This window comes from Chenopodium album, chromosome 23, assembly GCF_948465745.1.
Source record: "Chenopodium album chromosome 23, dcCheAlbu1.1, whole genome shotgun sequence".
Lineage (NCBI taxonomy): Eukaryota > Viridiplantae > Streptophyta > Magnoliopsida > Caryophyllales > Amaranthaceae > Chenopodium > Chenopodium album.
In genome coordinates, this window is record NC_137856.1 from 28,967,814 (window position 1) to 28,991,162 (window position 23,349).

A 23,349-nucleotide genomic window follows, 5' to 3' on the forward strand; every position below is an offset into this window, starting at 1 on the left:
GACACAGTGAAGATGGCGAAAATGGTGTCGGTAGAAGATGGATGGAAATGGAGGAAGGAAGAAGGAGCTTCATGACTTCATGGTACATGGTTACCTAACCAACAAACAGAGTTACTATCATATGTCCAGCACAACACATCCAACCAACAATGCATCATATGTCAACAAGTCAAATCTGATGTGTACAATTAAACTGTTCCTTTTTATTACAAATTTGCCATTAGATAAACAAAAAATGTTTATCAAATAGATGAATGGGGGCTCCCCCGCAAAACCCTACACTCTTTGTATATACCATTGCATACGCTTTCTCACCACAACAATATTATTACACAATTCTCCAATCGTTCACTTTCCTCCACCCGAAACAATGTCCTCCTCCGACCAAACCTCCGCACCACCGCCTCCCGCCGCCGCTGACGACGCCAACCAACCGGCGGAGCAAAGCAAGAAGGCCGCTAAAAAGGAAGCCGCGAAGCTTGAAAAACTCAAGAAGAAGCAAGAAGCTGCCGCAGCAGCCGCCGCCGCAGCACTCGCCGAAGCCTCAATCGCCGATCCTCTCGCTGACAACTACGGCGATGTCCCGCTCATTGAGCTCCAATCGAAGCCCGTCACTGGTCGTAAATGGACCGAGGTGAAATCTCTCACCTCCGATCTCAAAGACGAGGAGATTCTCATCAGAGGACGAGTGCAAGCGATTCGAGCCGTGTCGAAGAAGATGGTGTTCGTTGTCATTCGAGAAGGTTTGTTTACGGTTCAATGTGTTCTAATGGTTGCGAAGGAGAAAGTCAGTGAGCAAATGGTCAGGTTTGCGAGTGCATTGAGCCGTGAATCGATTGTTGATGTTGCTGGAATCGTTTCGGTTCCTGGTGAAGCCCTTAAAGGCACTTCTCAACAGGTAATGTGATTTAGGGTTTGATTTTGAAGTGTGAAATTGTGATTGTTGAGAAGATTTGTGGAATTTGAATTAAATTTGGTTATTGTTTGTGTCAATTGTGTAGGTTGAAATTCAGGTGAGGAAGATTTATTGTATTAGCAGAGCTGCGGCAATACTACCTATCAATATCGAGGATGCGGCTAGGAGCGAGGAGGAGTTTGAAAAAGCCGAGAAGGTAACTTATCACTTATTTGCTGCGTATTTCAGGTTTTAAGATCAATTGGACGCATAATTCTTTATTACTTGTAGTAATCAGGGTCACTGGTTTAGAATTATATGAACGTTGCACCTTAGGAATGCAGGGGAGGAAGTCTTATGAATACAAAAATGTGTACTAAGAAATCGTGTATATGGACATGATGGCAACTTATTGTAGAAAGACAAGAACGAAGGGATTTTGTTTTTTTTTTTTGTTTCCGGCTATCTTTTGACAACCTTCATCTTTTCCTGCTCGACGATAGCTTGTATGAGCAGTTAGTTTGAGTTTTTGATTCCTTAAACCAGTTACAATGTTACTCCAATTTAGTCAACTGTGAATATATGTTTTTGCCCTTTGATTGGCTGGTGACTAATTTTGATTTTGCAAGTCTATTCACCAGGTCTAGGTGTATCTGGTGTTCTGCAAATAGCCAAGAACTGAAAGTAAGCACCATATAGTCATACACTAGAACTGATTCCTATTATTGTGAAACATGGTTTTCAAAATCAATGATCTTAGAATTTGGTAAGACAAGGATATACAATATTGTAATTTTGTAAAGCAACACCCTTAGGGTTTGTTTGGTATCACTGTGGTTTTCAGTTTTCAGTTTTTTGTTTTGTTTTGTTTTTTTTTTTTTAATTTAAAATCATATGATATATGTCATATAATGAATTAAAAATTAGTCAAACTTATTAAAATCATGACAATTTTGAAAATTGACAACAGAAAAATGAGGGAGATTATATTCAATGAGGGAGATACGAAGGAATTGGGTTAATCACTTAATCTGTAACTTATTTTAGTACTTTCTTGAGAGGATACCTTGTCCACCCTTATCCAAAAAAGGTGGTGTTATTGCAAATTTTACAGAAGCATATAAGAGATTTGAGAGGCCCTGGCTAAAAGTATTTGACTAAAATATCTTGAGAGGATACCTTGTCCACCCTTATCCAAAAAAGGTGGTGTTATTGCAAATTTTACAGAAGCACATGAGAGATTTGAGGCCCTAGCGCTGAGGTCATTTTGGTGCAAAGTCATCTTGAAGTGTCCTTATATCCCTAATTTCCTACTTTTCTCTGATCTCTTTATTTAGGCATCATATCATTCTTCTAGTGCAATCAAAGCTTTTAGTTTTGTAGCATTTACTAAACTACATTGTGATTTTTACTTGTTCTTACCACTGAGTTTTACTTTAATTCCCTTGTTGTTCTTGCCTACAATTCATATTGATTTGTCCCCCCTCCAAAATCAAATGATGCCAGATAGCTGTTGCTTATTGTGAGCAACAATTATCTTTGCTTTATATTGTAAATGAAACAGCGTGCATTGGTAATGTCAGAGTGTGATTTTACCCCGTTATTTTTTTTCCCTAGTTTTCTATGTACATGGGTTACACATTTTTGGTGTCCTGATACTATACTTTTGTTGCTTACAAATTAAAGAAAATAAAAAATAAAGCTTATCAATTTTATTTACATGTATGCAGGATGGAAAGCAACTGGTTCGAGTAAACCAAGATACACGGTTGAATTACCGAGTCTTAGACATAAGGACCCCAGCTAATCAGGCCATTTTTCATCTGTCAAGTGAAGTTGGTTTTGTAAGAAATGATTTTAGCTGCTTTAGATTGGTTAACATTGATAGTATTTACTTTATATGGAGTGTTCCCGTCAAAAAAAAAAAAAAAAAAAAATTATATGGAGTGTTGGGGAGCTGTTTAATAGAGTCGTAATTGTATAGTACCTGCTAACTTTATTATTTTTTGTTGGGCATTGAAGTATCTTGGTAAATGATAATGATATGTGCTTATAAAATTTTTGTATATGTACTGAAAAACTCTGAAATTTTGCTTTTTATGCACAAATTGGCCCTAAGCTGTACTTGTATTTTTAGTGCCTTGAATTTGGGTAGCCCTCATCTAATCTTCTCTTAACCTTTGGCCCTTTTCTGAACTTATTACTATTGAAAAGAGCAAATTTGTACTGATGTCTTTTAGATCCTCTGATCGAGTGGTAGGAGGGGGGGGGGGGGGGGTGAGATGAGGAATTTGTATTTTTGCTGGGAAATCTGTTAGGTTTTATAAGAAAGCTCTCAAGCATTCATGTTGCATGTTAGTCTGCATAATGAGTTTGTTGAGCTGTCTTGTTATCCATAACTTAACATAGCAAAAACAGTTTTGTAAATGTATGAAGATGGTGAATCTTTAATGTCAATCATTGGTTTTCTTTCTTTTTTTTTTTATTTATTTATTTATTTTTTTTTATTTTTAAATAACAATTGATGTGCTTCTGGACTTCTGGTGATATTGATGGGGAAGATTATCTTCTTGGTTATTTTTGTTTTTTGTTTCTTGTTTCTTGTTTCCATGCCTGGAAGTCTTAGTTGGGGCCCTCTTTTGAGTTTATACTTTTTTTTGGCAGATATTCAGTTCATTTTTGCGATCTGAAGGTTTTCGAAGAATTCATACACCCAAGTTAATGGGAGGAACAAGTGAAGGGGGTGCAGCAGTTTTCAGACTTGACTACAAAGGCCAGCCTGCATGTCTTGCTCAGTCACCTCAGCTTCACAAGCAAATGTCGATTAATGGTGATTTTAGGCGAGTATATGAAATCGGTCCTGTTTTCAGAGCTGAGGACTCCTTTACTCATAGGCATCTCTGTGAGTTTACGGGTCTTGATGCAGAAATGGAGATCAAAGAGCATTATTCAGAGGTAGAACAGGGTTTTCAGATCTCTTTGTCCAGGTTCAAATATCTCACATTTTTGCAGGTTAAATAAGGTTTCTGGTTGCATCATACAGGTTATGGACATAATTGACCGGTTGTTTGTGACCATTTTTAACCATTTAAATGAGAACTGCAAAGGAGAACTTGAAGCTGTTTCAAGGCAGTATCCATTTCAGCCTTTGAAGGTTTTTCTATCCTTTAATTGTTTTAGTTCATTGTGTTTATGAAAATTGATTAAACTTCTTGGTTTCTTTTGTACAGCTTCATAGTTTTATACGTTCATGTTACTATGTGCTTGCACATTTACTTGGGATTTATGTACTTGCAGTATTTGAGGAAGACATTGCAGCTGACATTTCCAGAAGGAGTTCAAATGCTGAAGGTAAGGAAATATCGTACATTTTACCTTAGTAAATCTATTAAAGTAGCATACAATGATGAATGGAAAATTTTATAGAAACTTCTGCAGCCTATTAAGCTTCCTTTGCTTATATGCTGTAAAATATTCTGACATTATGCAGCATATAGATTTCATTGATTTATATCCGGGGCATGTTAAATGCTGAGATGAGTTTCTTGATATTATGCTCTGAAAGTCTTGTTGCATTAAGTGATCTAACCTTTTTGCATTTGTTGTTTCTACACGTAAATTTCATTTGCAATTGACAATATTTTTGCAGGAGGCGGGTATTGAAGTTGATCCTTATGGGGACCTTAATACTGATATTGAGAGAAAGCTTGGCAAATTAGTCCTTGACAAGTTAGTTTATCTCTGCGTTTTATCTTTTGCCATACTAAGCTCTATAGCACTTCCCTTTCACTTTGACAATCATTTTACAATGATGCAAATTGCATACTTATTGGTAGTCTATCTCATATGTATGTTCTACTTGATTGATAAACACCCCCTTCCTTTCGGCCTGAATTTGTCTGATTGTCCTCATCTTTATTACACACACAAAATATGTTATGAACTGACTTTCTGGAATTATAGTATGATTTGATAATGTAAGTAAATAAAGATTAAAGCTTGGATTTTGATTGATAATGGTTGAATGGTTACAAAAGATAGGATAATAGCTCAAGGCTATCAATCTTCAAAAGTGAGTTTAGCTCACAACTCTCCAAGGAGTGACTTGAGGTCACAACTCTCAACAAGTTTCATCCAATATTTGCCTACCTACCTTCTTACCCTTACCTCTCTATTTATACTAAGGACTATTAACCCTAATAAACTAATATTACTAGAATACCCATACTATCCCTCTAGGTTAGTCTATTACAAAATAACTTGAATGCCTTGCTGGAACATAGAAATCTCTTCACTGATTGGGGACATGTATCATATTCTCATCTATATTTTGCTGGATACTGACCGGTCTTTCTTTATTTGCAGATATGACACTGAGTTTTACATTCTCCACCGATATCCATCAGCTATTAGGCCATTCTATACCATGCCTTGCTATGATGACCCGTCATATAGCAATTCATTTGATGTCTTTATACGGGGTGAGTTAGATTTTTTTGCTACGAAGCGTATAATTAGAATTTTTTTTATTAATCTTTTACCTTGAGGTGAAATGAATTTCTTGCTCTATCGATTAGAGAGTACCCTATTTTTGCTTGGTAGCTGTTTCCGGTTCTGTATTTTGTGTGATGTATGATACGTAGGTTTTCTTGAGTTAACGTATTGACTTTGATTATTACTCTAAATATTTTAACTTCATTGAAGTTGGTAGCAAGAGTGGGTCACTATGACTGCGTGAGATAGTGAACTTCTCAGCATTATCCCCTTGAGTAAGCACTGTATTTGAGCAATGGCAAGGGTTGGTCTCAATTCAATATTGACTTATTGAGTACTATAATTTGGGTGCTTAAAGTAAAGTGAAACAGGTAGCCTGAAGGGGGTTGGATCCTGCCCACTGTTTCTGTTCCACGTGTGAAAATATTGTCATTTCTATTGGGACTTAGTTCTAGCTCTATACTTGAAAAATGCTGTTAGGAATTAGGAGCAAATAATTCCTGGATTGGTGCATCTTGCTGAGTGTAAAGAGCATTGGAGACCTCAGTTAACCTGTTTTGTGGCTTTGACACAAAAAAAAGAAAGTCAACGAAAAGGTAATGGGTCTTTACTGTAAATAAAGTACAGCATTAGTGCTTGCCAATTAATTTGTGGTCATCACAACTTCATATCGTTTCTTAATTCCACTGTTTTTAACAAAATTTTCTCATGGCCTAATTGGTAAAAAGAAAACGTAGTATATTTCCTTTGTCCTCATTCCTCAATTTATCTTCCTATTAGGTTTGAAATTTGGACACTCATATCTATGAATTTAGTAGGGCAAGGTAGATAATTTGGTAGATAGTAGGGAACTAAGGATAGATAAATTGATTATAGTGCCCATAGTGGACAATAGGAACCTCATGAAATAGAATATGAAAAAAGTGTAAGAGAAAGAGTTTATGGAGGGGTCTACATCACATGGATTGGGTGAAATTTCAAGTGATAGGAAGATTTTGTGTGAACATCCCAAAAGGAATACGTGATGGGTATTTGTGTATGGAGGTTTGCTTGTTGGTACAACTAAAGATGGGTACAACTTTGACCAGCCAAATATTGGTGGCATGTGATCTGTTGGCATTTGACTGTTTATATGTTTTCTATTTGGTCACTGACCTGGCAAATCGAGCTATGCTTAATGAAGCCACTGAAAATTGTCTGAATAGTGCATCTCAAAGCAGAAAGTGGCTTGAATCGATAAAACTCTAGGCGTAGAAGCTATCAGTGCATCCATTTTTTTTTTTTAATTTTATTTATTTATATATTTTTATCTAAATGAGCTTGAAATGGTCTATTATAGTCATTAACTCACAAAGTAGACAGTTAACTATGGGCTCCTATGGTGGATTACTATGTCTCTGAACTTTGGAACTGAAATGGTGTTTCTTCATTCATGTATGCTTCTTAATTCAATTGTTCTGACTTCTTAATTTCTGTCTCCACTTTAGGTGAGGAGATAATATCGGGAGCTCAGCGTATTCATGAACCTGAATTTTTGACAAAGCGTGCTGAAGAATGTGGCATCGATGTCAAGACCATAGCTACTTATCTTGACTCCTTCAAGTAAGTTTGTTTTTCTTGTTGAATATGGGTTTGTCTTTTAATTAAAATGCTTAATTATGGATGACTATAACTCTAATGCTATGGTTGCTTGAATTGTTGGGAGATTATGATTTATTTAATTATCAATGTCAGATATTTGAAGTTTGATTATCTATGGAGGGGCTAAGGCTCCGTCTATTTTGACGGAAATTTTTTCCTAGAAAATGTTTTATTATCGTAAACTAACCAATAAAGGCAAACAATATTTACAATTGTATTTCCCTTGAAAATTGGTATCTGAAAATGTTTTCATTAAAATAAGTGGAGCCTAAATTGCCTTGCTCTTTTACCTGGGGTGGTGGATTGTGGACACTTGGGGGTGGAGTTTAGGTTAAATAGTTGATGGCATCATGATTTGATGGCATACATGCTTCATGAAGTGATAGACCTAGAATTTAGATCAGTAATTACAATCATTGGCGATAGTCGGAATTCAGTGGGTGTTGAAAATTTATGTTGGTGTGCTGAGTTTTGGTAACATTAGAGTCCAGGTGTTTGAGACGTATAAACAAGGGTTTACTAAGGCTCTTTTCTAGGCATCTTTAATCAACAATTTGACCTGGACAGGTTTATTCTTATATTGGAAGTCAGTCTGTAAGTGTGTACAAGCTGCACTCAGTATTTCTGGAGGCTGTAATTAAAATTTGTATGGTTTCTGATATATTGCAAAAAGGTAACAGTGGAGGCCCGATATTCACTTTTGTCTATCTAGAATAAGGGCTGGAGGCGATTGGTGGAGCTTTCTAGAAGGATGGGTGGCATTATATTATTGGGCAAGGACTGAAAGAAGATTGTTGCTTTCAAAACTTGAATTATCTGGTTAAGGCGCCATGGAGGCGGACTTTGAAATGTTGCTTAGCCAAGTGGACAGTACATAACATCTCCTTGTTATTAGCCATATCATAGCTATCTTCTACTGCCCATGTGCTATTTTTCTTCCCCAAACTTCCTAGACTGCAAGTGGCCTAGCCTTTCCAAAACCATTCCGAGTCAACTGCTGTGGTGGGAATATTGTTATGTTGTTGCCTTTGGTTTTTTTATTCAATTGCCTTAATGCACTTTCTGAACCATCATACATATTTAACACTTGCATTTCTAGGAAGTGTATTAATTTCACACAACTAATAAAATTTTCTGTTCAGGTTTGGTGCTTGGCCTCATGGAGGTTTTGGTGTAGGTTTGGAGCGTGTTGTTATGCTCTTCTGCAACCTGAACAACATTCGGAAAACCTCACTGTTCCCTCGTGATCCTCAAAGGCTTGCACCTTGATTTTGCTGGCTTGGCTTAAAAATTGTGATTACATTCCAAGGTTGAGATTTTGAAAACAGGTAATTTAGAGTAATTAGGTCAGAAATTGGTCATATAAAATCTCATGTAATCCCTGCTGAATTACATATGACGAGTTATTTTTTTGAATGAAGTCTCTACTTCATATTTGGCTGTGTTGCATGCTTTGTACTACGAAGTATGAAGTAATTTTGTATTCCCAGTTGGCAACATGAAAGTGCAGATTATTACCCTTAAATTCTGTATTTTTGAGGTGGCTTTGTTCCCAATTTATCATTTAAATGCATAAGCAAAATCTTTTCACCCTTCATTAAACAAGTGCTTGTTTATATGGAGGGGCAGTATGAAGTATAAGTTAGGGGTATGAAAGTCATTAACAATGTCGTAAGTATTTTATTTATCGTCAATTAAAAATTCAGAAAGTTTATCTTTTCTTTATCTATATATTAATAAAATCTAAAGAATATTGACATATGAATTTTATCTATATTAAAAAAGCAAAGAAAAAAAATAATGATAGATTTATCTTATCTAGTTAGTTTGTTTATGACGTAATGAAATAATTAAAAGATAATTGATAAATTTTAAGGCCATATTATCTGAATTAGAAGTTTGTTATGACTTGAAAGTTGAAACAAAGTAGGAATCGTAGCATAGTCGGTGTATCCATCTATATATACCCCTCTCCTGCCTTTCTTGAATAATACATTAATACATATTTTATCAAGTATAGAAAAAAAAAAAAAAATCTAATATGGCTACGAAGAAGAGAAAATCAGAAATAGAAGATTAAGGGATGAGACCTTAATGGAGATTCTTGTGCGATTACCAGTGAAATCAGGCCATCAATGTAAGCTGGTCTCGAAGCGTTGGCGCGGCTTGATATCAAGTAAAAGCTTTGCCCTTTGCCATCGAAAACAGCATGTGAATCATACAATTGATGATGAACATAATCATATACTACTTGCCAACTATATGATCAATGCTCCTTCTAATCCTTGTCCACTGGTTCGAGAGGTCCACGCCTTACCTAAGAACCAGAACCAGAACCAGCCCTTAGTATCCTTAGATTTCCTCAATCAACAATGGCCTATGAACTTGGTGCTGTTGGTTTCTAATGATTTACTCTTGACAGTGTCGTTGCCGTCGAATCTTGGTGTTGGTGGTGGTCCTTCCTTACATCTACACGTATCGAACCCCTTAACGAAGCAATCTTATAGGCTCCCTCAACCTCCGCCTTGTTTCTTTGATGATAATCAAAGAAATCCTCTTATTGACTTCACAGGCATCATATGTAGCGTTGACGATCCCACCCAATACAAAGTGGTCCTTGTAAAGAACTCGCCGCGCCTAATTAGGCGTGGATGCAACATTGTGAGAAGCAGTGAGATTTTAGATATCTACGTCTTCTCTTCCGATACTGGCGGTTGGTGTAATTTTGTTGTGCCTAGTCCACCAAACTTTTTGGCGGTGTCGAAAGCAGATGAAGCGGATGCTCAATACGCCACCACTTTGGATGGGGCGCTTTATTGGTGCACCAACATGATCATGGTATATAATCCATTCGACAGGGACAACCCCGACTTTATTGATCTTCCACAGGAAGCAAAAATCGATGAGATGTATGTTGAACAACGAAGTTTATGCATAGCAAACGTTGAACAACACCTGCGGCTTTATCATTGGCACGACATCACTGCCTCTACTCAAACAGTCACCGTGTGGGATTTGAAGGACTACTCGAATGGCCATGCTACTTGGAATATAAAGCATTTTGTGGATCTCACAAGTATTAATTGGCAACGTGCTGATGTGCGTATGTCTATCAAAGGTTTCGATCCTTTCAACGGAGATGTGTTGTACGTTTATTCTAAAGATCATTGTCTAATGGCTGTGAATCTAAGAAGCAAGACGGTGCAACTAGTCTCGGATTTCAACTCCTCCGTATTTTCTCCGATCCCATCCTTCAGATTGTTTCCTTATCGTCCACCTCTCTGGCCAACCCCCATCACCAGCACAGTGGTTGCTACTGATGATCATTAAGATACTTGATTTAGGTTAAGTATATATTTTTGAGAGCAAATTCAATTTATGTCGCATTTATTTGCAATGTTGTACTCCATCCGTCCCTAAATTACATTCCTTCTTTCTATTTTTGGTAAGTTTTTTTTAGTAAATCAACTCTCTTTTTTTGTTTTATATTTAATGCTTTTTCACTCATCCTCACCTAATCTCACTCATAATCATTGTGCCAAATTACAATGAATGTGATTGGTTAAATTTTTTTTAATTAGGAGCATGTGATTGGTCCTTTTTTTATGCAAAGGATTGATGACTTGTGATAAGTAATAACTATCTATCTTTGTACTTCCCATTGCATTATCTAATTATTATTATTTGTTTTATTCTTTCCTCCTTAATTCCCGTGTAAATTTCCAAAGAGGAATGTAATTTAGGGACGGAGGGAGTATATATTTTTGAGAGTATGTGGTACGATGAGATTGTTCAGGTGGTTAGAGCTCCCTTCTTGATTCTAGGTGGTGGTATGATAATACGTCATGAGAGCAAAGTATGGACCAAAGGTATAAAAATCACTTAATGAAATAATATCTCAATTTCTTTGAATTCCAATAATTAGTTTCCTGATTAAGCAACCAATTTGAGAGAATAGAACATATTAATGTTACATAACAAAATCATAATGAATCGAACTCTAACACTCATCTGCTAAATTAATACAAGTGCTAGATTCATTATGAGAGTTAAAGTGCAAAAATCAACCTACCTTACAGTTCCATGCCTTTAAGGTATTGTAAAATTTTTTAATTTCCTTGAATTCAATGAACAAATATAACAAAGATGAGTTTCATTATTATAGAGGACTAAATGTGATCCATCTTTGAAACATTGCTAAACATTCTCGCGGCTTATATTCAGGGGCAACATGTCCTGCTCCCTACAAAATTAACAATTTTTTTTTTTGACAAGACAAAATTAACAATTTGATTAATATTAATTGTGCTTAACTAAAAAGAGATTAACAATGTACGTTTAGAAACTAAGAAAGCGCTTGATGCCCCTCAAAAATTGTTATCTAGTTATTGGTGAAATTGTACATTATACACAAATTAATAATTAAACAATATGAAATTCTATATTAATTGGAGCAAAATTTTACGAAGTAATCAATAATCTGAAAAAAAATTAAGTGAAATTCTATACCTTGATTGTAGTAAACGTCAAATTGTAGTTGTCATTTGAATACTCTGTGACATATCTGTATGAAACAAGAAATTCTCAGACTAAATTGGTTTATAGGGATTATATTAACCATTTATCAGAATAATTACTTGCATCACAAATTCACATTATTTATCAGACACCTTCATCATGATGGAAGCACAAAATGCAGACGCGGCTTCCATGGTGAAGCTATTCGTACAAAGAGAGATAGTGTAGGAAGTTTACCCTGCAACTTGGCCATAAAGAAACCAAGAACTCCAATAAACATCAGTTGGGACGACATTTAGCTTCTTCATCCATTTCAACGTGAACATATATGGCATGCATATATCCTGGTCACCACTGTTTAAGAAATTAAAGTCAGTTTAATAATCTAAGTTAATGTGATGCATTTAGTTTTTTCTTATATGTTACTCTTCCATTTTACTTAAATTGTTAGTTTGTTACCTTGTATATTTTATTTGTCACAGATTAATGATGTTACTCATACAAGCATCAAATTATTGTCCTGTGAGGTCTTGTTTAATCTACTCGTGCAACATTTAGAATATATATCAAATGTTTACTAATATGTAACTAAACTTAAAGTAGTTAAAGGTATGCATTGGAAATAAAACAAGTGTAACCATCTTAGTGAAACGAAGGTTATATGAAATAGTTAATTTTTTGTAACTTGCACCTGTTACTTTAATCATTTTAGTCATAGTTATACAAGTATAAATGAATTACGGCAATTACCTGAAGATTAGTGCCCTGAGAGGGTGTGTAGAAAGATTTTGATGAAAACTGACGCTACTATCGATATCGTGAGTGTAGTTAAACTTATCATTGTTGTGACCGCGACAACGAATCCATTGGTTAATCGTTCCCTAAATACATTCTCAAGATTAGACTGCAACAGGCTACACGATAACATCAACTAGCTAATACGAAAGTGATTATATTGAGAATCGATTTACTTACCTCTCGAACATGAAGAGCTTTTTGGACATTAATGTTATTTGCCCATAGTTCAGACATGCGATCATGATAGTATTGCTGTACCACCGAATAATAATATAAATAAAAATAGGAAAAAGCTATACACAGCCCTTAGAGTTATATATAAACATTAAATATACACCATTACCTACACACAAAAATATGTGCACGGAAAATTATATACACATTTATAAATAAATTTGCTGTTGCTATAATTATAGAATTACTTTTAAAATCTTAAAAGAATGAAGAAAGTATATAAGTAGCTACACACAAATTATATGCCTCTTAACTTTGAAAAAAGAGTGAAAGTGAGAAACAAAGCAATACCCGACACCACTTATCTGGTGATGGATGGAAGCATTTCGATTCAAGGACAAATTCGTCTTCTAATGGATTAATGCACTGCATATGTAGGATAATCGTTAGATCTTACATATTCGTACATGATATTAAGTTTCTAACGTAGACTATGTGAGTTAGATTTATGTATGCGAAAGAATATAAAGATGAACTCACCTTTGATGCAGTTTCAAGATTCTTCTTGCATTGTGCATTATCTTTGGCTGCAATTGGCCGATAATCACCATGGCAACTTCCTTTGGCCGACTAACAATTTTAATATACATGATTACATGATGATCCATTAGCAAAAATATAATTAAAAGCAACACTTCAACAAATTATGTAAAAGAGTAACATAAATAATGTCTTATTCAAAACTTTGATACGTAGTACTCCCTGTGTCCCTTAATACAAAACTTCTTTATCTTTTTTATGTGAGTAATAAATGCTAGAAGGAGGCTTTGTATCAAGGGACGGAGGGAATACTGACAATGCTATGCTAACCATTGTCCTTCCAAGTTTCGTTGTATGTATTTATGGACAAACTATCAATGTATTGCACAAACATATGGCATAATGTGTTTCAAGGTTATTTGAGACACAAACATGCTTAAAGTAAAGTGACAATATACTAACCTCGTATATCTCATCGGATAGCACGGATACACGGTGAGCATATTCAACTTTCGTTTGGTTTTCAAGATACGTAGTAGTCACCGGATTCCCGAGAATATATCCCTGGACGCAAACGTTTTGGAGAAAGAGATCGTAAGACAAATAAAATTCTAATATTGACTTATAATGCCCTTAGTACGTACATACAAATTAAAGTAGTTTACTTGTCAGTAATCTTACTTTTATCCCTATCCTTATCCCCATCTCTTATACGTAGGGCTTGTTCTCATTGACTGAACTGAGTTGAGCTGAACTGAACTGAAATGAATATTTTATAAGAGAAGGGAATTAGGAATTGAACTGAACTGAGCTGAACTCAACTGAACTGAATTTCAACGTAAGAGAACAGGCCCGTAGTATATATTGAACTCCCCGTGGAATACTGGAATTGTGGAAGTTTTTAATTTACCCAAACAAGGTATAAATTTTTATCTTTCTAAACCTATTTTATATGACTATACCTAAAATTTGTAAATCAAATGCTCTCGACATTAAAAAAACAAAAATATATAACACATATAACACACCTGAAGATTTATTTTTGCCCCAAAACCTGCTTCATTTCCTATCGGACAAGAGACTCATATCCAAGTGTTAGATAAAAAAAAATGCATTAATATAGCTCATAATTAATTATAATTTCTACCAAATTCTTTGTTATTTATGTCTTATAAATCTAATGAAGAGTAGAATATTGATTTATTTCATTTAATCTATAAAAATATTGAAATTAAGTTTTCAACATAGACTTATTCTACATGCATAACTTAGGTACTCCCTCCGTCTTTAAAATATTTGGTTCATTTCTTCATGCGTGTAGTTTTAAGAGAAATTGGAGAAAGTAATATACTTCGTAATATGGAGGTAGTGGGGTAGGTAGAAGAATAAAAAATTGTAACAAGCAAAGGATAAAGGTAGTGGAAAGAATGAAGGAGAGAGCATATGAAATTAATTAAATATGATTTATGGTGGGTCCACTAGGTGAGATAAATTAATTAAATATTATAAAAGCTTTTCAAATAAGGAAATGAAGCAAGTATTTGAAAACGGCCGAAAAAAAAAATGAAGCAAGTATTTAAAAACGGAGGGAGTACATATTAACATATATTTATTAAAATGAATAGAGGATCGAAAGTACCATTTACAATCTCTAATGTAAGAGATGGAACAACTTTTCCAGAATACGAAACACCTGCAATGTATACAGGGTTTCTTGCAAATTCAGGATGCTCCATAAGCCACTGTATGCATCACAATTTATAATTACGATTAACAAAATCAACCGGACCATGGAAAGATGTATATATGTTTCACAAGGGCAAAACAAATTTCAAATTAAATATGGGTGGGGGGATTGAATTTAAACCTGTGATTCATCACACATGATCCATTAGTCTTAATCGCTAGGCCAATACCTCATTAGTAAAGCCGAACACATGATGAAGTGCAAGTAAGGAACCATTTGAAATGCATCAATTTTAAATTTTTAACCTATTTGTATAGAGAGCTCAATTGGCTGATATTTGAACTAACCTTCTTCAAAAACTCATATGCTTGTTTTGCCGTGTTTGTATCACCGGGAAGGTAAGCCTTGTTAGTTGCATAGGAAAATCCAGCACCAACAGGTGAATCGATAAATATTATGTTTGCAACCTAAATAAAAACATTTATTGTATCGTGACTTTACAATAAATTATAGATAAATCAATACTTCAATCATATTTTGTATAATACATTACTTCATAATAGATAATTACTTTATAAATGTACACCCTAAGCTAGTAGCTTAACATATGGTTTTTTTTTTTATTTTTTTATTTTTTATTTTATTATTATTATAATTTTTTTATGATCACACTAAAAAGTTAAAACAACCTTAATTATTTTGTTTTCCTCCATTAATTATGTGATCCTTTACATTTTCAAATACGAAATTTTGATTTTTGAAGTTTCTCTTATATTTATAAATACCTAAAATTTTCAATATAGAAGATGATAATGTGATATGATAAACTCCGTATCAAGCATAGACGGATCCAAGGGGGGGCCTACCCGGGCCTTGCCCCCGCCCCCCTCCAATGCCCAAATTTTGATATTATATAAGTAAAAAATCTTGTACAAATATTTGAATTTTATAGCAGGCTTAGTTTGTTAGTTACTTGTTGCATAGATTTGGAATGTTAAGGGGTCAATTCCCCTTGTTTGCACTTTTTTTTAGTGTAGGTTTCTTAAACTCATATCCCTTTATGAATTTATTATTTGAAATGATTTATAACTTCAGCCCGGGCTATAAAAAAATCTGGACTAAAAAAATTTCTTTTTATATTCCCTTCATTCATATTAAGGCCCTATTCTTTTCACCTTATTTTTGCTAAACTCAAATTATTCTTTATATTCCCTTCATTCATATTAAGGCCCTGTTCTTTTCACCTTATTTTTGCTAAACTCAAATAATTATTTTCATTGAATTGGAATTATTTTTACTAATGTTAAACTTAAATCATTTTAACGAACTCAAATTACTTATTAAAACTAAATTTAACTAATTCTCAATAATGTATCATATAAAACCCAATGCCTAATCAACTAAAAATACATGATGTAAGCGTTTGATCGAATTGATCTGAGACAGAGATCGAGAGCTCTTATTTAAGCATTACTCCATTTTAGATGCATGAACTATGAGTACATAAAGATAATATGATTAGATAGATAGTTGGATTACCTTAGTCCAAGAATAAGGATTTGATTCAAGTCTTGGTAGACCAATCTCCCTTTGTGATGTTGCGTCGAAGGATAGAGGACCTTTGTTGTCGTCACATCAATATTTTAATTAGAATTAACAAAGGTTATCTTTGAGCTCTATTAATGAGTATTGTTAAAATAATGTTAGAATAAAATTATGTTCTAATAATCCGTCTAAAATAGTGTTAGAATTGAATTTTTCGGCCCCTAGACTCTAAATAAATAAATAATCATAAAAAAGTAGATTTACCAATATGTCCAAATACAAGATCCGTTAAGGAAGAGCAACCAGGTCCTCCAGAAAACCAAATCAAAAGTGGGTCTGTTTTTGGCTTATTCTCGGATTGTATAAAGTAGTAAAATAGCTGCACTTGCTCCTCCCAAACTCCAATATATCTACAATAATAATATTGTTTGAATTGTTCATGCAACCCAACAATGCAATTTAATAATTAATCTTTTTTTCTTAAAGTAATTTAATAATAAACTTGCACAGAGAGAATTAAAATACTGTAAATTAAAGGCCAATAAAATTAATATAATATGAAATACTTTATTATTTCTAATCACCTACAATAAGGGCATGTCCTCTTACGTTGAAATTCAGTTCAGTTCGGCTCAGCTCAGCTCAGCTCAGCTCAGTTCAGTTCAGCTCCTAATTTCCTTCTCTTATAAAATATTCATTTCAGTTCAGCTCAGCTCAGTTCAGTCAATGAGAACAGGTCCTAAGTCAATAATAGCTTAGGTGCTCACATCCACAAACTATTTAAATAATATACCAAAGAGCAGCTTAATAACATAACCTCTCCAAAATATGTAATTTCGCCATAACCTCTTATATTAGCTAGGACGAAGAGAACAATACTAAGTAGGAACTTAACAACATAATTAACCTCACTAAAATTATAATTTAGAGTTCAAATTAGACTAAAACACCTTAAATAAGGGAAACATAACATAACCTATGTTCTTTTTGATCAACTAAAATTAATTCAAACTTTACTCAAAAAAAAAAAAAAAATAAATAAATAAATAAATTCAAACTTTAATTCGTATACTTGAATTAATTTTTCTAAAGAGAAAAATAATATATACACCATAAATGGCAAGATATGGTATGGGACAAAATGCCTACAAGGTACAACCTTATTGAATTAACATGTCTTTTTTACATTATTCACAAATTTCTAATTATTTTACTATTTTCATGACATTTTATTAGAGTTAATTGCCTCAATATATCGTGAAAATAATAAATCCATGTGTAATATAAATTGTGATTTAGGGCCTGTTCATATTTACTGAACTGAGCTGAACTGAACTGATTGGAGCTGAACTGAACTGAACTGATTGGAACTGAACTGAACTGAACTGAATTGAGCTGAAATGGATATTTTATGTGAGAGGGAAATTAAGAGCTGAACTGAACTGAACTGTACTGAACTGATTGGAACTGAACTGAACTGAACTGAACTGATTGGAGCTGAACTGAACTGAACTGAAATTAAGTAAATATGAACAGGCCCTTAATGAGAGTAAATATACCAATAATGCAATTAAATAAATAGAGGAAGTAATCGACATAAAAACATACCCGGTTTGAAGGTTGAAAGGAAGAATTCCGGGGAAGCCAGGTAGAAATCGAACAACATTTGAATTTGTATTTGGAGTGGTATGATGATTGTTACATAACACAAATGATACCAAATTCATCGTCAATACTAATATTAGTTGAGTTACAAATTTGTTACTCATTTCGTTTCTTGAAATTATAGGGAAGAAACAAATTAAATGTTGAAACTGAGAAATGAAGAGAGACGTTCATATAAACTACAACTATATAGTTGAAATTAAGGAAGGTCTGAACAAGCTACTCGGCACTAGTTACGAACTTTTTTTTTTTTGATTAATTAAATCATTCGTATATGGTAATGTTAAATGGTGTACGACAAAGAAATACTTCAAATGCTAATAAATTATTTGGGCAGACAAACTTGGGAATTGTATTATCGGCGTCGCTTGTGATATTTGTGACCGTCTAACCATTTAAAAAATAGTTAGCCATAAAAATCCAAATATAAAAGAATGGTGAAAATTCTAAAATACACCCCCGCTTATTGTGCACCCAACCAACTAGTATCAAAATGTAAGTATATCATCCAGAAATTGATTATATTATATGCAATGTAAATGTATCCCTACTCTTTAACAGAATAAGAGAGATCTTATATAATTTTTGGTGTTTAGAAAGCCACAAGGGCGGGGGTGAGAATCGATCCCAGGATCTCCTGGATTCGGGAGGAAGACATTTAAATCTCTTTAAATTTTGGTTTACATAATTAGTAATTACTATACCCTTATTTATAAGTTTAAGAAGCTCCTTTATTTTTAAAAATAAAAATGTTTGTTTACATATTTGCTCCCATTTATAAGTTAAGAATTTTTTTTTTTCTTATTAATTAATACAATTTCTTAATAAATACTCCTAGGTAATAGTATATTAACCTTAAAAAAAGTATATATTCAAACATTTACATTTTTAAATCTAAACATTTATCTTTCTAGAACTTGATAATTTTTGTCACTCCTCACTAAATATAAATTTCACTTTACTAAAGTTTCGAAGAGTATTGCACGGTTACAACATCTAACCCATTTATCGTCTATAAACTCTTTTCAAACACTTGCCATAGCGTGCGGTAAGAATCCTTAGTCATTCAAAAAGTAAATGTATATATCATTCAAAAAGTGAATGTATCATTAAATAATGTATCAAACAACAATCAAAGCATTCAGATAATTATATCATCGGACTAAATTATTTAAAATATGACTATATCATTAAGAATATGACTCACAATGACATACTATTGTAGACACCCATTTGTGTCTCCCCAAAACCAAACCCAGTGATGAATACCTTTCGCGTCGATTGATAATCAAATGAAGTGAAAGTGTGAAAATTCTAGTGTTGCAGTTAGTTTTTATTAAAATCTTTCTTTTTGTTTTCGAAAACCTACATTATTTTATGAAAATAGCGTCCAGTTTAGTTAAGTCCATGATAAGGGTCCAATAATAGTGTAGTTGGATAGGGCTCAAAAAGAGCTTTCCAACGATATATTATAAGCCCAATTCCGATGAATAATGAGGAAGTTATGGCCAGAATATTAAACCGAGTGTGGTTTGGTCCTTATATACGGCCCAATGATCTAGAGGAGCGCCTATTATTATTCCTAAAGCTAGTAGGATTGATTATAGTCTTATAGAATTATCTAGAAGATTCTTTTTTATCCTTGTAGGATTAGGATTGATAATTACATTTTACGAGTTTTACTTGGAATAAAATAAGTGTTTTGTATGAAAATATGATTTTAGCCTTAGTACGAATTTCACGACTTAATTTTATCAAAAAGTGGATTCCGCGTGAAGCAACGCCTGACAACAGTCCTGTCGTTTGTCGTCAGGCGTTGGTGGAGCCTGTCGCTGGCTCTGGCGACAAGCCTGTCGCCTAACGACAGATCCTGTTTTATTCCGTTTGAAACTCTAACTCTTTTCTATCAGTTTTCTGGACTATTTTCCTATAAATAGGGTCCTTAGACCTCCGTTTTCGATCATCAACTCTCATCAAGAATTTCTTATTAGGACTCTAAATAGGGGTGAAACAAACTCGGTTTAAAACCGAACCAAGCCAAAAACCGAACCGAATAACAAATATGGTTCGGTTTTTTTCGAGAGTGGTTTGGTTTCGGTTTGCAAAATGAAGAAACCGAAATTATATGGTTCGGTTTCGGTTTCGAAAAATGAAAAACCGAAAATCGAAACCAAACCGAATTTTCGGCCCAACCCTAAAAAACCCTAGCCCAATTCTATAGAGTATATAAAGAAAAAAAAAACCTAATCTGTTTTCAGCCTCCTTCCGTCATTTCTCTCTCCTTTCTTCTTATCTTCTTTTCTCTTTCTCTCTCCTCTTCGCACTCTGAGAGTCTGACTCTCTTCTTCAATCTCCTCTTTTTTTCTCTTCTTCTATCTCCTCTTTTCTTTTCCTTTTTCTTGTCTTTCTCCTCGCCTTTACTCCTCTTTGTCTATCAAAACTAGCACAATGTCACAAATTCCGCTTATTTTGGCCAAAACAAAGGTTTTTACATCGAAGCAAATATTTTTATGGTCAAAACGAAGGTTTTCGTACAAAATTTGTGAAAGTTGGCCAAAACGAAGGTTTTAATGGTCAAATTCGACCATGAAATCTCTAGATATAGAGTTTTCATGGTCGAATTTGACCATTTAAAATCAAATTCGAGATGAAATTCATGGCCATTTTTGGTTTAAAAGGTATGTTTTCTTGTTTTCAATTTTCTTTATTTTTTTTGAATTTTTAATAAATCCATTTATATGATATGATTTCTAGTAATTTTTGTGCTTGTTTTGGTAAATTTCATTATATTTGGTGAAAAATTAGTGGTGGTGGTTTCGGTTTGGTGTGGGTGGGGTTTGGTTGGGTTGGTTTTGGTTGTCGGTTTGGGTGGGGTTTGGTTTTGTTTGGTTCGTTTCGGTTTTGATTGGGGTGGTTTGGTTCGGTTTTTTGCAAAATTTGATGTTTATGATGCTTGATATGAAAATTCGGTGCGGTTTGGTGTTTTATTTTTTTTTTAAGAAAACCGAAATTTAGGTGGTTCGGTTTGGTTCGGTTTCAAAGCTAAAGTGGTGCGGTGTGGTTTGGGAAAACATGAAACCGAAACATGGTGGTTCGGTTTCGGTTTGGGCAAAAAACCAAACCGAAAACCGAACTTTCACCCCTAGTTCTCAATGTCTTTTATATGTATGATTCCATGAGAATATGTATGATTGCTTATTAGAGAAGCCACTTATTATTTGGTCGAAAGAAACACTTGGTATTGTTATAGGGAGCACCCGTTTTGTAAAATGTTTATTTATTTAAGAAAAATTTGTCTAAAAGGGACATATATCTTCACTCTTTTGTCTGGAAGGACCTTATATGTTCAAAGTAGTCTAAAAGGATCTTATAAGTATGCTTTGTTGTCTAGAGGGACCTTGACGCCGGATTCCGGTGTTTGACTTTTTTGCTCCGGCGTTGACCAGTCATGTGACCATCATGTGACTTAAAAATTTGTATCTCTAGTACTTTATTATATTATCATATTTTAGGTAAAAATTTGACCAAATGTTGATCGAGGTTATTATTTATTCTTGCCTATTAAAGGCATGTTCACATTTACTGAATTGAGCCAAACTGAACTGAACTGAACTGATTGGAGCTAAATTGAACTGAACTGAAATTAATATATTATGAGAGAAGGAAATTAGGAACTGAACTAAACTGAACTGATTAGAGCTGAATTGAACTGAGCTGAAATTAAGCTGAAGTGAACAGGATAGTTTTAAATACTTATTTAGTAAATAAAAAGAAAATTGATACTAATTTATTATTGAATTTTTAAGACATACATATGGTCTAACATGTAGTTTTAATATATTTATCTGTCTAATTGACTCTTTCGTTATATTTCATGTTTCATATCATTATACATGCAAAATAAGAATATAATAAATATATTATAGTTGTTGTTTACCTATGTTATTTTCATTATAATTTTTTTTTCTATTATTGAATAAAAGTATTTAATTTATCGTGCATGGCACGGGACCTAATCTAGTTGATATATAATTAACACCCTTGTGACAACTTGGTATAAAAATTAATATATATGTGACAAATTGTTATAAAAGTTAGCACCCTTGCAACATATTGGTGTTAAAGGTAATTAATGGCGATATTTGATCCTTTTTTTTTGCCAGAGGAAGCGCGTAACATATAATTGCATGCAATTTTTTTTTTTATTATTGTTTTTAACATTTATAGTATTTTCTTATGATTATTGACAAATAATAACAACAAAAGAATTCTCAAAAAAGTCGAATTGAGATTTCATGTCTTACAAGTTACAACTAGTTAAAAATATCTTAAAAGTTATAAAATTATAGAGATTAGGAACACATTTATTTGCACTCTTTTATATTGCAAAAATGGAAAGCTTAATGTAAAGCAAAAAATGTGTAATTAATTCTTGATCATGCAAGTTTTCTTGAATAAGTCTTTTGCATTGTCTTGAATTTAATTCTATTTATTTGATTTCAATTTTTCCTCTTTTTTTATTTTTTATTCTTTAGCTATTCTTTGCTTTTTTTTGGAGCTCTTAAAATATTATTTTGTCAAAATAGAGTTCTAAAAGTATTAAACAATATTTAAAGCTAAAAATAAAGTAATAAATATAAAAATAATATGATACACACTTACTTCAACATGAAAAAAGGGCTAACTGTCATTGTTTACTACGAAGTAATTTTACACTAATCTGTCACTTTATTTGTCACATTTAGCTTAATTTATATGTCATCGGTTATAATTTTTAGGCGAAATTGGCCTCAACATCACGAACTTTTAACAAGGTGCAAGTAGCACCATGAATTTGACTAGTAGCTATAACAACACCAACTTTTTCATTAGGTGCACAAAAAATATCATTAATAATGAAGCTTGATACCAAAAATTTTGCCGAAGACTAGGTATGTAATATTTTATTATTATCTAAAATTGTCTGCGATTGCGTGCCTCAATTTGTATGCGGAAAAAAATGATCAAATAAGGTTTTTGAGGTCAATTTAGTCAATATGGATAAATTTTGAGATCAAATTTAGCAAAAAAATTACAAACAAGCATCGATTTGCATGCTATAAATTGTCTCAATTAAGATCATGGGACGTTGGACCTTGAGGACTAAATATGATATCAAAACAAAAAGTTAATAAAATATTAAAGATTTCGTGCCTTCGATAAAATTTACGGTCTTGGGTTTCATTTATGATATTTTGTGCACCCAATGAAGAAGTTGGTGATGTTACGGCTACTAGTCAAACTTCATGCTCTATGCACCTTGTTAAAAGTTCGTGTTGTTGAGGCCAATTTTGCCTAAATTTTATACAAATAAATATGTTATGAGGGAGCTAATTTTTATACCAATGTGGCT

The 23,349-nt window shown here is 33.5% G+C and overlaps 3 protein-coding genes across 3 annotated transcripts; 2 read left to right on the forward strand and 1 right to left on the reverse strand.

Moving 5' to 3' along the window:
• Window positions 1–279: 279 nt before the first annotated feature.
• Window positions 280–8,462, forward strand: LOC145608202 (aspartate--tRNA ligase 2, cytoplasmic-like). Its single transcript, XM_081663816.1, has 10 exons — window positions 280–898; window positions 1,002–1,112; window positions 2,626–2,739; window positions 3,560–3,850; window positions 3,939–4,049; window positions 4,193–4,246; window positions 4,545–4,624; window positions 5,261–5,376; window positions 6,877–6,991; window positions 8,173–8,462. The coding sequence occupies exons 1-10, from the start codon at window positions 371–373 to the stop codon at window positions 8,297–8,299; spliced, it is 1,647 nt and encodes a 548-aa protein (XP_081519942.1). The 5' UTR covers window positions 280–370; the 3' UTR covers window positions 8,300–8,462.
• A 662-nt stretch (window positions 8,463–9,124) lies between these two features.
• LOC145607293 (putative F-box protein At3g23950) lies at window positions 9,125–10,360 on the forward strand. Its single transcript, XM_081662998.1, has one exon. It carries the CDS (start codon window positions 9,125–9,127, stop codon window positions 10,358–10,360), a length of 1,236 nt encoding a protein of 411 aa, XP_081519124.1.
• An 829-nt stretch (window positions 10,361–11,189) lies between these two features.
• LOC145607294 (serine carboxypeptidase-like 13) lies at window positions 11,190–18,019 on the reverse strand. Its single transcript, XM_081662999.1, has 14 exons — window positions 17,901–18,019; window positions 16,557–16,702; window positions 16,287–16,366; window positions 15,095–15,214; window positions 14,700–14,802; window positions 14,089–14,126; window positions 13,523–13,624; window positions 13,061–13,150; window positions 12,872–12,946; window positions 12,524–12,598; window positions 12,299–12,429; window positions 11,786–11,902; window positions 11,540–11,594; window positions 11,190–11,273 (listed from the first exon to the last, which is right to left on the reverse strand). Exons 1-14 carry the CDS (start codon window positions 18,017–18,019, stop codon window positions 11,190–11,192), a joined length of 1,335 nt encoding a protein of 444 aa, XP_081519125.1.
• Between the last annotated feature and the right edge of the window lie 5,330 nt (window positions 18,020–23,349).